Here is an 18,367-nt window from a genome sequence, read left to right as displayed (position 1 = left end):
CATGGGGCGTATCAATAACGTGAACACTGAGGTCGTGTGATTTCTCTCGACCCACCATCTTCAATAAGACCGCAGGAATGTAATCAAAATGATACCTATTGATCTATTCGCTGAGTGAAAAGACTCGTGATACACTCGTAAGAATATGGGCAAGGTGTTGATATGCATTGCTGATATTTATGAGCAAGCCATAAGATTATAAAATAAGGGAAGAGCAAATATAAATAAGATTACACGATCTATACCTTGCAAATCCTACAAGAAGAGTTCGTCCAAGGATTTAATTTTAAAATTTTCTCGCCTGAGTGCAAAAATTTAAAAAGCGATGTAATTCGTTCGAATAAAAGAAATGATGCCATAATAGTTGATAATGAAATATAAGGTAGTTGCGTCCGCATTAAAATGATCGCGGAAAAGTTCAGCTACCTTTTATTTCATCATGTCAAACTTCCACTTTACCACGCCTGATGCACTTGAATTTATTCATAATAGTCGAGGCGCACGAATGCTTTGCTACGATGAGGATGTAGAAAATTTAACGACATTTTTTCCATTCAAAAAACTGTGAAGAATATCCATTATTTAATTCAGAACAAACCCCCATGACATGCGCGCACCAGTGGCGTAGCCAGGAATTTCGTTCGGGGGAGGGGGTCCAAAACCAAGGGGGAAAATTCTTTAAAAACAGGGTACCAATTGTAAGAAATGGGTCTTAAACTAATTTTAACACTGTTCATAATCGAAAAAACTTCATTTGTTGAAGTAATATGTTGTAAATTCATGATTTTTCTATATTTTGCTTTCTTTTACGAAGGACAATGATTACGTTACCCCCTCCCTGAAATATGAAAACGTAAGAACGATGAGAACGAATTCTAAAATTCTACTAGATTCTCTCTGTTTTTATAAAACTGTGAGTGAGGTCCAAGGGTTAAATTTCGAACAAAAATCCATGATATACACAGCAGTAAATCGCGGAGTGTGACAAATCGAAGGAGGCGTGGAATCAGAGGCAGTGGAGATAATTCACCACGCCTGTCTCCCGGTGTAATAAGATCCAATCTCGGCTCGTCGCACCTCTGCAACCTTGACGGGAGGCTGCGTGCATTTCATGCGGTCCACGATGGAAAACGGATAACCTTGGCATTCCTCATTTCTCGCTTAATTAAATGTCCCGCGAAAGCCGGGCCGGGAGATTAGAGGAAAGATGCGCTCGCTCGAGGACATAAACGAGGGATGAGGATGCTGGGTACGAGCGCTAGCAGTTGCCTGTGGAGTACGTTAAGGGCAGAAACGGGGAAATTGGCGAGGAGTTACTGCCAGCGGTAGCGTCTGTAGATTACATCTTTGTGGATGCCTAGGTCGATGCAAATTAAAGTTGAGTAATTTTTAAACAGGAACACCCCATGGTATTTTATATTTAATATAAATATGAAGAGAAAAGGGCAGAAGTAAGGAAAAAAGTGAAGAAGAATTTGGTGCTTTCCCGGTGGATGCTGTTGATAAAGTCTTCATGGGAAATCAGCCGGGTCCATCTTTACCCGGCTGATTTCCCGTGAAGACTTTATCAACAAGGAAAGAAGTCATCATATGCTACAAATGGAGAATGTTTTTCTAAGGGAGCGAGGCTTGGACGTTGACATCAGCAGAGACTTCATAAGTGGAAGCATTCGAAATGTGGTACTACGGAAGAATGACGAAGATAAAATGGATTGACCGTGTAAGTAATGAGGAAAAACTGAGAAGAGTCTTCGAAAAACCTCAAGGAGAAGATGGGACACTTAGATGGCCGCATTATGAGGCATGATGGCGTGATGAAAACAATCATACCCGTAGAAGGACAAGTGGAATGAAAGAAGAGTAAGGGATCGCCTCTAATGAGTTACATAGGACAGGTATTAAAGGATGTGAATGAGAAGAAATACGTTGCTATGAAAAGAATAGCGGATAGGAGAGCGGAATGGAGAATTGCGTCATACCAATCTCAGGATTTTTGACTTACGATGATGAATTAAAGAGAAATAGAAAATATTAAGGGAGTAAGATAAAAATAGTAGATGGGTAGAAAATACCACCAATGCTGCAATCGGCAGGCAGAAGAAAAAGTAAACGCAAAAATATATCCTCATTCGGGGAAGCCCGATCCGATGGCCCCGCTAATATACATGAATAACATCGTGATTTGCTGTCAAAAGAAGAGTCGTCGTCTCTTTGCCATGGTTAGGTAAACGACTAAAGTTAGTTCTTTTTTCATAAGGTTACATGGGAAATTCATGCATGAAAATATGGGGACGCAGTCACTTAAGTTTTTACTATCAGCCTTGACTGAAAAGTCCATGACTGCTATTACTACGTTGACGCAAATGCATACTTTTATATCTCTCCCAAAAAATTTCCTTCCCACTACATAATAGACATCAGCGTCAGGTTCAACTATTATTCCTCAGGTTGGAACGAATATTGCAAATTTATAGCAATAAACTCGGCCAACCCAAAGCTCGACAAAATTGGTTTGAAAAATAAACAAAAAATTGCCATTTAGGGAAAACCACGCTTCATAGGATATCCAGAGTGATACATGGATAACATCGAAATTTGTCGTCGAAAGAAGAGTCGTCATCTCTTTGCCATGGTTAGGCAAACGAAGACAATAAGTTTCGTTTCATAAGGTTACATGAGAAGTTCACACATGAAAATATGGGGATTCAATCACGTATTTATTTTCAATCTTGACTGAAAAGTCTTTCCTCCTATGACTTGATATACTACAGGAGATGCAAACATAAAGTATCACTAATTTACTGCTTTTGCCTCAAGCATCTCTTAATGTTTCTTTCATTTTTTTCTACATCTCCCACGGCAGATGCTAAACGGATGACTCCAAGAACGCGAGAGCCAAGAAACCCGTTTCACGTTTTTCAACGGATTCCATAATATTTTTCTCCAGCCGCGGCACATTTTCCCTTGAAAAGAGAAGGAATTTGCGACGGAGTTCACGGCTAAGAGATGCCATCGCCAAGTCAGACCATCCGAGTGGTTGGAATATAAAATATCCAGATAAAAAAGTACCTAAGTTTTTATTCACTAAACTCGGCTCGTAAATTTTCAAGCTAAAAAGATAGATACACAATGAAGGATTAAACAATAATTTAAAGATTTAAGGAGAGGTTGTAAATGCGTATTCCAACCATTGTGACAGTGTAAGCAGGAAATTATTATAGTATTCTACCGATTAAGGTAGGTTTCCATGGAGTATTCGAGAAGCGATCTGGGAGCCTCCCTTTCCTTCCAGCACTGCCTTCTTTAATTCACTGTAAGGCCTACTCTCTTTCAATCTATCTAAAAATCCTATTCTTTTCCTTCCCCTCCCTCGTTTCCCCAACATTCTACCCTCCAACACCATTTTCAACATCCCCGCACCGCTAAGCACTAACTCCATCCAAACCTTCTGTCTCCTGCGTATCTCATCTAAAAGCTTTCTCTCCTCGCCAACCATATCCAGCACTTCGTCGTTCCTTTTCCTCTCCGTCCATTTCACCCTCTCCATTCTTCTCCATACCCACATCTCGAACGCCTCCAATCTTCTCTCGTCTTCTTTCCTCAGAGTCCACGTTTCCGCACCGTAGAGAGCTACACTCCAAACCAAACTCTTCACTAACCTTTTCTTTAAACTCTTACACAACGATCCTCTCAGAGGCTCCTTCCTGCTCATGAACGCCTCCTTCGCTAATGCTATTCTCTTCCTGATGTTCTTACTACTGTATCCGTTTTCCTCTAACGTACTGCCTAAATAGTTGAATTGCTCAACCTGCTCAAGTTTTTCACCACCCACCTTTATCTTGAGTCTCACATTCCTCGCTCGTGATGCTTTACAAAACCGCATTACCTTAGTTTTCTTGTGATTAATCCTCATCCCAAACTCCTCGCAAAGTTCGAATAACGCATCCACTAGGGCCTGAAGCCCCCTTGCTGACTGACTGATCAACGCCTGGTCATCCGCGAATCTCACTGATTTGAACATCATTCCTCCCACTTTTATCCCAGCTTCTAACTCATCCCACGCTACCCTTACCATCTCTTCAGCATACACGTTAAAGAGCAGTGGCGATAGAGCCTTGCCTCACACCTCGGCCAATGCTTGCCCACCCAGATTCTCCGTCCGCTATCCTCACTTGCGCAGTCTGGGCCATATACAGATTACAAATCAGTCGTCTATCCCTCCAGTCTACACCTATTCTCTTGAGAATATCCATTAACTTTACCCAGTTCACCCTATCAAACGCTTTTTCAAAATCCACGAAACACACATATACGTCCTGCTCATATTCTAGGTTCCTCTCCACGAGGGCCCTCATTATTGCTATTGCATCACGAGTTGACTTCCCTTTTCTGAAACCAAACTGATCTTCGCCCAAATACTCGTTTGCCCTCGCCTCCATTCGTCTGTTCAATATCCTCAGCACTACTTTAGCCGCATGGGATATTAGGCTGATAGTCCTATAATCTCCGCATTCCACAGCTTTCTTCTTTTTCGGAAGCAGAATTAAAACCGTCTTCACGAAATCCTCCGGCCAACATCCCTCCTCATAGATCTTGCGCACTAGTTCGAAAAACCTTTTCTTACCTTCCTTCCCTAGATAATTCAGAAGCTCACACGGGATGTTGCCCACGCCTACTGCTTTCCTAGCCTTCATATCACGGAGTGATCTCTCTATTTCTGAATCTAACATCTCCGGCCCAAGATTATCCTCCTCCACTGCACTTTCCTCCTCTAGAGTCAATCTCTCTGGTCTGTTCGTTCCGTCATACAGGTCCTCCACGTATTCCTTCCACCTACCCTGTACCTCTTCTCGCTCGGTTAGTATCCTCCCATCTTTAGCCTTAATTTTAGACATGGCTTGTCCTCTTTTGCCGCCCGATAGCGACTTAACTTTGGCGTACAACGCGCCTACTTCTCCATCCTTCTGGAACTTTTCCATTTCCTCGCACTGTCTTTTCCACCAAGCCTCCCTTGCCCTCTTAGTTTCACGTCGTAATCGATTATTCAATTCCCTATACATTCTTTTGCCCTGTTCTGTGTCCACGTTCTACCACTTCCTCCTCTCCTCCATTTCATTTACCATTGCCTCCGTTATCCACGGCTTCTTTATCCTTCTACTGTCAACGTAACCAATTGACTTCTCCGCCGCTTTGACTATTCCCGTTTTTATATAATCCCATCTTTCCTCTACTGTATTGGTACTTTCAATCTCCCGTATACTAATGTCCACTAGCTCCTGATATTCTCTCCTCATACTCCCCTTCAGGGCTTCTACGTTCCATTTCTTCGCCTTCCTAACTTTCATAAGTCTTTTGAATCTTACGTTGCATTTCATGAGCACTAGATTGTGGTCCGAATCCGCATCCGCTGCAGGGAAGCTGCGCGAGTTTTTCACACTGTTCCTAAACCTCTGTCTTACCATAATGTAGTCTATTTGATATCTCCCCGCATCCCCTGGACTTTTCCACGTGTACCTTCGCCCTTTATGATGATTGAACCACGTGTTTGTGATGAATAATTTGTTTCTCCTACAAAATTCTGCTGCTTTCTCTCCCCTGTCGTTCCGTATTCCTAGACCAAAATCTCCTATTTCGTTTCCATCCCTCCCTTCCCCGACTGAGGCGTTCCAGTCCCCCATCACTACCAGATTTTTCTTACCCGGTGTGTCTCTAATTATTTCCTCGTGCTGTTCATACACCTCGTCTACTTCTTCCTCCCTATGATTGCTAGTGGGCATGTAAACCTGGACCACCACAAGGTTGGTGGGCCGCGCCTCAATTTCTACCACCAGAATCCTATCGCTTACCTGGTCTATACCTACCACACGCTTACCCATCTTCCCGTTTAATACTAAAGCTACCCCTCGCTGGCTTTCTTCCCCTCCACTATATATAACCCTATACCCATCACTCCAATAGTCCCCCCCATCCCTCCACCTCACCTCGCATAATCCTAAGATATCTATCCTCCCTTTATCCATTTCCCTTTTGATATTTTCTAACTTTCCCGCCCTCATCATAGTCCTCACATTCCACGTCCCCAAATTTATAGCAGACTTCTTCTTCTCCATCTTCTTGGTCTTCTTTTCTTCTTTCTTCATTGCTGCTGCCACTGATGTTGATGATGATAAGTCTCTGCAAGGATTTCGCATGTTGGCGACCCCGAGGACCTTGCCGACCTCGTTGCCGTGCCCGACACCCGCCCTTTGCGGATAGGTCCCGGGCGATGAGATTCCGAGGCTCATTTGGTTGTACTCCATGTGTTCAGGGAAGAGATAGTTGGTAGGGTTTCCCACTTCCATTCCAACAGTGTTTTTTACGTGACACCATCACGCGGACTACCTTTCGTCTGGCTCCTACCCTTCGACCTATCTGGCATGGGTGGCCTTACTGGGAATAATTTAGAATTAATGCCGCCAGTGCAGCTCTAGGGGTCATAGGAGCGCGCAAGCCTTTCCACCGCGACAAGGTTGTAGCCCAAGGAAATAATAACTTGAAATACACTGTCGATTGAAATTGTTGAACTTAACTGTATTAGATTGAGGAAATTCGCTCAATTTCACCAAAACACTATACAGTTACCCTATACTATATAATAAACACCATATAGTATACACTATGTAGTTTACACTATATAGTATACACTATATAGCATACACTATATAGTATACACTATAAAATCATGTGAGTGAGTAGTGAGTACAGTAGTGTACCATCCATTGCACTAGTACAGGTGTACCAAAGTTATCTCAGAACACTAACACATAAAAGTCCGTCGAGTACACTGACTAAAAACATGTAACTGGTGACTGATAAGGACATAATATATAAATTGCACGTTACCTGTATCCAGAATGGGAGGTAGAATCCGGAGCAGCATAGGAGTGCGGCGGCCATGGATAGGCAGGCCCAGCACACGCCTATGCCGGTCAGAGAGGTCGCCATGGCGGATCCACCTTCGTCGCCGGCGCCGCGACGCCCGGCGCCGCCGCCTCCCCGGAGACGCTCAGCCTCGCTCCGACGCTGTAGCTCGTCGTCGTATAGGCTCACCTCCTCCCCCCGACGCACCTTCCCCCACCGATAAGCGTCCTCCGCTCCTGCAATGAAATTGTATCATAATACATTAAAACTATAAGGACGGGGGTTGTATGGCTACCTTCATCTACATCTACAAAATACACCGCAAGCCGCCAAATAGGCGTGTGGCAGAGGGTGGCCTGTTCCAGGATTCAATTACCCAAAACCACCAACCATGATTTTTTTATTGAGTCTATGGAGTGATTTTCGAGTTTCCGCACGTGCTCAACTTTAGCTCACGTAAGAGCACCAATCTCACATAGTAGCATCGCCGTCAGGAACACAATTTTAGTTAATTATTATGTTGATTATTTAGATCTTTCCCGCATAACTTGCTTTTTTCGCGAAGTTTTTACTTTATTAGAACTTGAGCTATCATTTTCAAAGTCTCAGGGTGGATACAGTATACTCATGTTATCATTTACCTGTTTCTTAAATTAGAAAATGCTTCCACATCCATTTCTCAGATGTGATATCTTTGAGATAATGGCAATTTTGACAAAGGTCTTCTTAATAGTCCTGGAAATGTCTACATCTACATAATACCCCGCAAGCCGCCTAATAGGCGTGTGGCAGGGGGTGTTACGACACCAGCCATTTACAAATAAAAAGGAAGTGCACTAAGGAAATAACGACTAGCATTAATTGAAATCCTTTATCCCTCTAACATTATGTTCTCCGTATCGCTCTTAAAGACTTCCATTCTCAATTGTTCAAGCAATCTAAGCCTAGCGCGCAGCCTCCGAGTCTCCAGCGTCTCCCAGCCTAATTCGCTCAACTTCTTGGTAACGCTATCTGTACGCCCGTAGCGGTTTTTGACGAACTGCGCAGCCTTCCTTGGTATTTTGTTCAGTTCGCGGATTAAGCCTTCTGCACCGGATCCCATACGCTCGCTGCATATTGAAGGTGCGGTCGGACGAGTGTAAAATAGCACCTTTACTTTACTTCTCATCCGAAAATATTCCCACAATACGCTTGACGACCATTGAAGGACCTTGACCTTGAAGGATCATTACCCGTCTTTTTTGACGGGTAGTAATTATTTTTTTAGCAGAAGCACTCTCGGAGTCATAAGGAGACTCTGATTCCAAATCTTCATCGCTATAGCCTTCACCGGCATGAGGATCATCGGTATCCTCTCACACCTCCTGGTGGCACAACACATTTTGAACATCATCCCTCCTCCTTTTCCCATAAAAAGTTACGAGATTCATTTTTTCAAATGCCAACAGAGTACTAAATATCTAATAACGCCATATATAGATGTTAGAATTAAGCCTTATTACTACTCTTTACCCTTAATTATATAAATACGACGACATCATGAAGTTTATTTATGAAATATTAGATATCAGGATCCGAAAGCGATTTATTGTCTTACATTGCCGTTTTTCCGTAAGTGCTCAGAGGGACGAATTCGTCACGTACTTATTTTTCCTTCAATTTCATAATCGGAAACATTAATATTCCAAAACTACATATTACATTTTAGGAAACCAAAAAGAATACAAAATAAATTTTATAAACGCATAAAATTTCCTATGAAAGCCATGGAACAAAAGAAAAACACAGGAAGTAGACGATCTTCAACGTGGTTTGCATCGAATTTTTCCTATCGAAGTCGGAGTCTACCTTTCCTCGCTTGGTGTTAACACTTATTACTGTCGGCAGATACGAACGTGCGGAAAACGTCACAATGGGCAAAATTGGAAATACTTACTTGGCTGCTGAGAAAAAATGATTTTGGAGGTAATTGCCAAATTCGGCATACCTGACGTTAAAGGGTTAACCTCGCCGCCACCGAAGCCGGCTAACTACTTTCCAATAGGGTGGTTTCCTATTATTTTTTTATTGCCTATATCGGAACAATATTACGCCTGGAGTAGGTATTTCACGCTTTTAGATTTTTAAATGACGATATCTATTTTTCGCGATTAAATGAAAAGTGAACATTTTCAAGCGCGCGAAAACGCGACGGGTACGGAAATCTCTCCGTGTGATTTCTGGTTCCCCCTCCCGCCTTGTGAGGTGACCTTGATCAAGGCTCTGAGCGCTGATAGGACGCAGATTGCTAGCGGGTAGCCGAGTACCTTGCTGGCTGGTAGCGCTTGGCTTAAAAAAGGTTTATTAATACCTTATCAAACGAAGAAAACTTTCCGACCTTAGCCAGTTTTAATAAGTGATTATTAAGACATGTTTCCCTGAGCTCTGCGCCTCATGCATGCATTGGTAATCTCAGACGATGTATAACTCCTATCTTCTCCTATAGAAACTAGGTCACTGTGACGTCACGTGGAGTGGCATCGCATGGGCGCCAATCTGGCCCTTTTCAAATGAGGATAAAAATTGACCATTGCCATTCGTCTAAACCGGTATTTCTAAAACGAAATAATTTGTATATTATGAATACAGTAATGGTGGGTAACAAATCGCAATCAATGCCTTTCGGTTTCTTTGATGAAGGAAATTACCCTTTTATGTAAAAAAATAAACATTCAATTGTAAATTAACAAAAATGGAAACACTAGAATTTTAACATAACTTTTTTTCAAAATGTATAGATGGTGACTAAGCTAATACCCATTCATGGCTACCTCTCAATTTTGATTAATTAAAAAATAGTAAGATCTACACTTCAGGATTGAAATTTTTATATGAAGTACAGAGGTCAGTAGTTAAAGAATCTCTCTCTAGAGAGAAAACTCTATTAAGATGACTTTATTAATAGATTTTCAGAATATCGTAGTCAAATCGTAGCAAAATCATAAAGTAATCACAATAGAGTAAATATCTATAGGCTTTAGAGAGAAATTTATTAATAGATTTTATGAAGTCATCGTTCGAGAACCTAGTCCAGCGGAGCGTAAATCAATTGCGCATGGTCAATGGTGGGACCCAAGTCGTAAGACGTAAGCCGCATGAAATGGCTCGTTTTTAATCGGAGTCATATCAGTAAGATAAATATCAAAATCGAAGCAGACGGAAACAGTGCAGTTTCAATATTATGTCTCGCACTCGAGACTTGTGTTTCCACCGCATTTCCCGAGTTAAGCGAATTGCCCGAGTTAAAACATAAAAATTATAAAATTCATCGGTAAAAAAATGCGTGAACGCGCCCCGATCTACCCTACACTCTCCTTCCAAACATTTCATCAACTGCATGAAAAGTACGACCAAGAAAGAGTGACTTTGTTTTTGGCAACAAGGAACAATTACTACTTGAAGAAAACTTTAGAATATGATACTATGGCAACATAATTCGAGTTGTTCAGAAATGAAATGTGCTGCAAATACCAATGGAGCACATAAAATTCAAGCAACCTATAGACAAGCTACCTATAAAAGAGCGAAACTAAAGAAATTACTTTCATCGGGCTAATCTAAAGCACTTGTGGGATATTCCCATATCTCAACCATTTTTTACGCTACTAATCTCGGTAAAACATGGAGACAGTTGACAAATATCGTCATATTGCGGTAGGGCATCATCCTACTGGCTTCGACATATAGTATTCGAATCTCATTTTTCGGTTATAAATTCCCTTCCACAAACTTTGTAAATGGTCCTCGTTAAAGCAATTTTGCAGGCCAGTTTAAGCCTTCTCGCAAATTGGATGCCAAAAATTTAATACATTTAATGGACACGATGGCCACATGCTCATTCCTCATGCTTTCACTCTTTCGTGACAAGCGTAACTTTATCTCGATGCTGTCCCCCCGACCACGAGGCGCCAGGGTTTTAAAAAAATTAAGTTAATCGGATAATTGAGAGAGTTTTCCCGTTTGGGGACGGAAAAGAGGCAAATCGTTGCATTTGCGTCGCTCTCATAACCGTTCCCACACGGTTCAAGGCTAAAATTATCAAATTCATTCCGGGAAATACTAACCTATACTAGCCTTCACGGAAAAACTGATCGTTCGCCATGGTAGCAGGGCTACGTAACTCTCGACTCATTTTTTCAACCCGAAAATTAGTTTAGATTGATTAGATATGGATAGAGCTCTCCCTGCACTACGCCACTGGGGTGTGAATAGCATTTTCCTCATACTTTCCTGATGTTTCGATCCCAAAAGTTGAGTGGAGGGGGATAAGAGGGAATAGTTTCGACTCGTTACGTTTGACATACATGTAGAGAGGTTAAAACATTGAGCTTAAAACTCGAATGGCCAGTTTGCGTTCACCGTTCTCCTGTTAGTGGTAAAAATATGAGTGCTCCATGCATCTAAAGGCCGTTTTACACGGTATACGGAATTGCGAAATCTGACGTACGTGCGAAGGCGCAATCAAAATTGCGTCGTGTAAAGCGGTGAATTGCTAGAACACATGCGAGAATGCGTGGACGTGAGACGGCAAAATAGACCCTGTTCTAATTTCGTTCATGCATTCGCGCAATTCCACGCCATTTAGAAATTAATGTAGCTCTAACCTGCGTAATTCTGTCCCCCGTGTAAAATGGCCTTAATAGCCGTAGGCCGAATATCTACTTCATTCAACCATACTTTGTACACGATGTGTGAGTCGAAACTAAACTGTTCGAAGGTGAAGCACGTAGTCCCTACATTGCAAAACATTATCTACGTTTCCTTTCGTCCTAGAGTTTTAGCTGAGTTTCTACCCGAAGTAGTTTTGATTCCGATTTCGTTTCATCCCTGAGTTTATCTCCCAGGGTTCAAATCTATTTCGTTTCGTTTCTACATTCCACTCCCTGGAACGAAACTATTGTAATCTTTCTGGTTTTGACTTTCGCTTCGTTTCACTTGCCAATCCCTGATTTTTCCCTCGGCCACTTCGCTTTCCGTTTTTTGTAAATAAAGGGTATTTGAAATGATTTGAACCCGGGTCTTGATCCTGGGAACATCCGCTAAGCTCTATCATCCACTCCTCACCATACTCCCATTTCAACGTAAATACATCAGATATCATAAAATAAAATTAAAGCATAACCTAACTATGGAACCAGCCAATCAAATCAGAAAAACTCATCCATAATTCCAGGTTTTTCAGGAAAACTATACAGAATTACAGATAGATCTTACGTGATTACTTCGATAGAAAAAAAATTAAATGCCGAAAATTATCTCATTAGTTTAAAAAATATTATATTGATGTATTATTTTACTTAACTTAAACACATTGTATTTAAGATTTATATTTATTCAATGCAAGGTAAGAAGCTGGTTTGACCTCATAACGACATGCTGACGTCGCTTGCACTTCTATTCTTCGTGATCTTACTAGAGTCAAGAAACCTAGATAATTTCTATTCTGTTGTCTTGTCTGACATTCCACGTTTCGATGCGGCGGTAAAAATTCTCCTAAGCTACTGCACTTAAAATTACGACATACACATTTTAAGCCAAATAATGGGTGTTGAACTGGGAAAAACAATAAGGTGAAATGAATTTGAAATAAAATATTTGGATATCCCAGGTTGGTGCAAAAATTCATAAATAATTCATTGATCATTCCAGGGACAGAATTCACTCATTATCCCCGATTTTCCCTGGTCACTGGACACCGTGAATAACACAATTGTTAGGATAGGTGAGGGTAGAGCTTAACCTGGACTAAGCAGGGGAAAGGTACACCTTTTTGCCGAGGGTCAACTCGCAATTCAAGGATTTTTGGTTTTGGATGTGCAAGCCAATCACCCTGGATTTCAATCTGAAACTATTCGGCCAGTAGTCCAATACTGGTAACAATGCTATAAGTACGAAACTCTCTGTCCTACAATAAAAAATTCTGGAGGGGAGCATTTCATAAATAAAACATCAAAATCAGATTAAACTTCCATGCAAGTTTACTCCAGCATAGTCAAAACTCACAGACAGAAACAAAGCAGAGTTAATCTACGAAGCCATCTACAGAAAAATATCGCCATCCACGTTCTCTACATTAATGACGTGAAAATAATTTAAGCTAAAATAATGTGAGACAAGCAATGGAGGGGAAAAACACTTATGTCAGAAGAAGCAAAGAAGAATTATCAGTCAATATCGTAGAATGATGATATCAACACAGGACAACGCCCCGATCAAGCCAACTATCGACAAAAAAAAGCATGCAGGGTGAATTTATAAAAAAAAAGATAAGGAAACACGGACACATCAGTAGTATCGGGAATTGGAGGTGGTGAGAACTGGTAATAATGCCATAAGTACGAAACTCTGTCCTACAATAAAAAATTCTGGAGGGGAACATTTCATAAATAAAACATCAAAATCAGATTAAACTTCCATACAAGATTACCACAGCACAGTCAAAAGTCACAGCCAGAAACAAAGCAGACTTAATCTACGAAGCCATCTACGGAAAAATATCGCCATCCACGTTCTCTACATTAATGACGTGAAAATAATTTAAGCTAAAAGGAATGTGAGACAAGCAATGGAGGGGGAAAACACTTATGTCAGAAGAAGCAAAGAAGAATTATCAGTCGATATCGGATAATGATGATATCAATACATGACAACGCCCCGATCAAGCCAACTATCGGCAAAAAAAAAGCATGCAGGGTGCATTTATAAAAAAAAAAGATAAGGAAACACGGACACATCAGTAGTATCGGGTATTGGAGGTGGTGAGAACTCGTAACACCCTGGCAAACAAAGCACCCGCAAACGATCTGGTAGCTAAAAGAGGCCTGGAGACCGTATTACAACTCGCTCGCTTCTCCCACATCCGAATGCGGTCGGATCTGCGGCTTGGACCGCAAAGAGAAGCACTCGAGGAGCGGACCGCAAATCGCCCACCTTGATCCGTTTCAACTCGCTGAAGTGAGGATATGAACATGGTTAACGAAGAAGCGTAACGTTAAGGAGGTATATTCGTCATTAATCGGAACAAAATAAATAATATTCACTTACGGAGCTTAATGAAAGACATTTAGGCGTCAAACAGACACGAGCCTACAAGGTTTACAGGCAAAATTAAGATAAACGGAAAGTGATAAATTCCATCCTTAAATTTTTATCCGTTAATGGGGATGGCCCAGATGAGTTACATAGGACAGGTTGTAAAGGATGTAAAAGAAAAGAAATATGTCTCTACGAAAAAATACCTGCAATACTATTTACCCAAATAACTAAATATTGGTGCAGAGAGAAAATTTCCCGAAATGAAACACGGATCTACATGCTCATTTAAAACATGGATAGTGTACAAGGGCGGATTCAGAATCACATTTGGGGGGGGGGGGTGGTAATGACCTGGGTTCGGGGAGTATGGAATATTCCCAGGGAGAGAGTAAAAAGGGAGAGGGAGAGTTCTCCCGAGTAAAAATTTTCAAATATTCATTTTTTAAATACATTTTGTCGCAAAAAAATTCGTTTTCATTCATAAGAGCAAATAAAATGTAAGAATTTTATGTACATTAGGATAAAAAACTATAAAAGTAATAAATATTTAAAATATTTGATAAAATTCGAGGGTGGGCATGATTCCGATGCCCCCCTTCCCAAATATCATGCTGAATCCGCCCCTGTCCACCGCCCATGCTTTCGACGAACATGTAGATGCGTGTCTCATACCGGGAAATTTAGCAAACACAAGTTATCAAACCACGGTATACGGTTCCACTCTAACGCCGAGTCAATAAAAAAACAGGGAGTCACTCACCTTCCGTCCTGGCGGTGTTGCTGAACCTTTGCCTGCCAGATAACCTTCCCCCCAGTCAATGGGCGGAGTCCCCAGGAACAGGAGTGCCAGCAGGCACAGCACCTGATCAGGACACCGCTAAAAACTCTGAAACAAAAGAAGAATAAAAATAGAATTGAGTCTTGATGGAGGAATGTCGGTGGCTTTTTTCCTATCTACGCCACTGAAACAGGTATCACGCGTACTTTATTTGTCATAGCGACAAAAAACGTCAACGACATCATAAGCCAAGACATCATAATTTCACTCATCGTAAAAACAGCTTTTCTTGCAGTCTCGCACAAGTATCTAAATCCAGTTACTTAAACGCAATCATACCTTTTTAATGGAAAGCAATCTGAATGATAACGCAAAAATTTAAAATAAAAAGGAAATACTAGCTATATTCATGTTCAAGTATTTTGAGAGAGGTTTAGGGATTTTTTGCGTTTCAAACTATTACCCCCAAAATTCATACTTTTTTTAAGCTACACACAGTTCATTTCATCCGATTATATAAAAGAGTTACAGCAGATTTCATGATTGCAGAAACGTTTTTGATTACGTGTCATAATGGTTTACAGAAATTGAGAAGCAAACCAGTAGAGGGAAAGAAATAATCAGAGATTTATTTCTTCTGAGACGGAATGTAGCCCCTTTATGAAAGCTCAAATGTGAAATATTGATAAAACACTTTGAAATTACTCTTAAAACGATGAAAGAGGAAAATGCATGGACCAAACAACTAAAACAGCGTGGAATTCCGCCATTATATCCGTCATTACCTGCAATAACTCCGAAAACCACGTACAACAGCCTACCTTTCCAACGGTAGTTTCAAGTAACAAAATAAATTCAATTTCTAATCAAAGAAAACTGCAAAAGAGAGACAGCCATGCCTGGTTAAAAGTAACATACCCAGGCAGGCCTACCGACTTTCGTAATGAAAAATAAGGAATAAACCATACCGCTATCGAGGCGATAACGTGAAGTATTAGATAAGTCAATGAAGTTTTTAAGGGAGAGAAGCAGGTCTTTTCAAACACGTACCACATAATGGCCAAAATCATGCTTCGAATCCTGAGGATCGATAGTTATCATTTTCAAGGTGGAATACAACAACTCGAGTTCATTCAAGGGCAACGACTCCGCAGCTCGGAAGGAATTGGATGACTGTCTAATTTGCATTCACGTTGATTCCACCGCTCCTCTCAGAATTATCCAGTTCTATTTACAACCCGCTCATATATTCCATTAAGCCGCCGTCTAACAGAAGCAACTTTTCAAGACGAGTCACTTCCGTGGTAATCATTTGCATTCGCAGATATTTCGATGGGACTCGACGATATACGACTTTCAAATGTCATTCCCGAGTACCGAAAGAACTCGAGAAAGATTGATGCGTGGAGTAGAATCCACGTAAATAAAATCACGAAAAACGAAATGGTAGAAAGAGTTCAGCGAGAAAGGATGTCGTACCTCAGACAAGTTTCCTCGTCTGGTGCAGAAAAAAGATGAATCTATAGAAGGTGAAGCTGTCAGACATACTTCCCTTACTTTAAATCTCTTCTGTCATGAGTCGAGAAATATTTTACGTAAACTCGCTGGATGCACTTCCCCTGAATGAGAATCGACAGCCGCATGCAAGGAAGTGTGAAAAAATAAATGGATTTAAAAAAATATTTTCAGCCTTGTTCAATATTGAGTATTCAAGTCTCATTTTTCCTGGTCCCATTTCGGCGTAGGAAAGTATATACACATCTTCTACCTATAAAGTACCTCGAGTAACTCCTACTTCGTGGAGCAGCATCGTAGTACTAATGCCTACTTTCTGCATAAAATAAATCTGTTATCTCCGCATTGTAGGCACGATACGAATATGTTGGAAAATAAGAATACCGTAGGGCAATTTCATCGCCGTAAGATTAAGACTCCGTTAAAAAAAATTGTTCACTCCACTGTAAATAGTAGGTTCTCGAGAGATGATAGGTGCAAGGAGTGAAGAAATACACCTCATTTTAAAAATGATTTTCAACTTTGTTCATTGTTTAATATTTAATTATCATTTTCCGTGAGCGCATTTGGGCGTAGACAAGAACCTACACAGTGCACATTCCCTTTTACGTGTTTCAAATGTAACTTACCTCATGAAGTATACCTGAAGAATAACACGATTGATACACAAAGTTATTTTTGTAAAAAAAGGTTCGAAATAATGAAATTAGAATACCTCTTTCTTTGGGGAGCGACAAAATAGGCCCAATGCCCACTATCTCCATAAAATATGTCTGAATTCTCTGTATTATAAAAACTACACGAAAATGACCGAAACTAAGAAAATATTAGAGCCTAGGAACGTCGTAAGATGAAGACATTTTGAAAACATTTTGAAAAACTTGTACTCCAACTTAAAGGGTAAGATTTCCAGCATTATTAGGCGGAATCTGTATTCATTATACTGACAGAATAAAATGTCCGATTTGATAAACATTTTATGAAAATCCTAATCTATTTTACACAGGTCATTATATTTATCTTGACAAGTAATAAATATCTTCATAATAACTGAAGAAAATTTGAAACCCGCTTCGGAATGCTGAAATGTTCACGCTTCCCTCAATGCAGTCAACCAAAAATTTCCTCTGCATTAACTTCATAAAATAAAACCTCTTCATTAGTATGCATAACAACAATTACCTTGAAATGAAATACATTTCACGATAGAAACGTTACAAGATTTTAAAACCGGGAAGGCTTTCAAAAACTTTGGTCTGATCTTCAATGCTTCCTACGAAAATTTCGCTTTCATCAGTAATTTTGTCCTAAGAAGTCCATCGCTGGAAGGTTCGGGGTCACATGGCAACCTAGAAGGACCATTACCGTCATTTTATTTCTACGGGTAAAAATTATTTTAAATATTCTTACTTTCATGCAAACATTTGTTGATAACTTCATTTGATACGACCTTTTCATTTATTTATCAACACAAATGGGTAATGTTTTACAAATCACTTTACACTAAAAAAATTTAAATGAACAGTGGTCACGTCGCTCTTGCTTCCCTACCCTGGCCAACACGCGCCTCTCGTTATGGCAATTATGCAGATTATTTCCATAAAAAATGTAATGTTTGATGCATAAATGTGCTAACTAGAAAATGTCCCGACGTAATGTAGTGCAATGATTTCCTTAGATAAACATGCGTTACGACTCAAATGAATGGAGGCGATAAACCCGTCATTCTAACGGATGTCGGTCTCTAAAGGTAAACAGGTTTTAAATACTCCCACCCTAAGCGAAAATTTTTAATTATATTTTTTTTCAACCTCCGATCGCTCGGCAAAAACACCATACAAGCGACAGGCGGGTATTATGCGCATAGGGCAACTGCGCATCCTCCGCACTAACGCTGACGTCATTTCCGATCTTAAGTTTTCAGTTAAAGGTTAGCAGCAATCTCATTAACTACACTGCCTCAATTAATTCTCCCGCCAAGTGTGCACCGCGGAGCGACAGCCAGAGAACTCGCCGAATGGCTTCAACAGTGACATGTCTTGACCTTTTATGCCGATAAAAGAGAGTTTTTCTTCAATGCAATTTGGATAGTGTGTGAAA

General features: G+C 40.5%; 1 protein-coding gene across 1 annotated transcript in view; it reads right to left on the bottom strand.

The window, feature by feature from the left end:
• The window catches only part of LOC124163430 (LHFPL tetraspan subfamily member 6 protein-like), a 237,804-nt gene that overhangs the window by 171,285 nt on the left and 48,152 nt on the right, over window positions 1-18,367 (bottom strand). Inside the window, exons 2-3 of the mRNA XM_046540341.1 lie at window positions 14,735-14,860; window positions 6,883-7,136 (exon numbers count right to left, since the gene is read on the bottom strand). Of these exons, the coding sequence (XP_046396297.1) occupies window positions 6,883-6,984 (102 nt within the window). The 5' untranslated portion in view covers window positions 6,985-7,136; window positions 14,735-14,860. The remainder of the gene's footprint in view (window positions 1-6,882; window positions 7,137-14,734; window positions 14,861-18,367) is intronic.

The sequence above is a fragment of the Ischnura elegans genome, chromosome 8 (genome assembly GCF_921293095.1).
Source record: "Ischnura elegans chromosome 8, ioIscEleg1.1, whole genome shotgun sequence".
NCBI classification, from domain to species: Eukaryota; Metazoa; Arthropoda; class Insecta; order Odonata; family Coenagrionidae; genus Ischnura; species Ischnura elegans.
The sequence above is the reverse complement of the archived record's forward strand: the minus strand, read 5'-3'. Positions and strand labels throughout refer to the sequence as shown.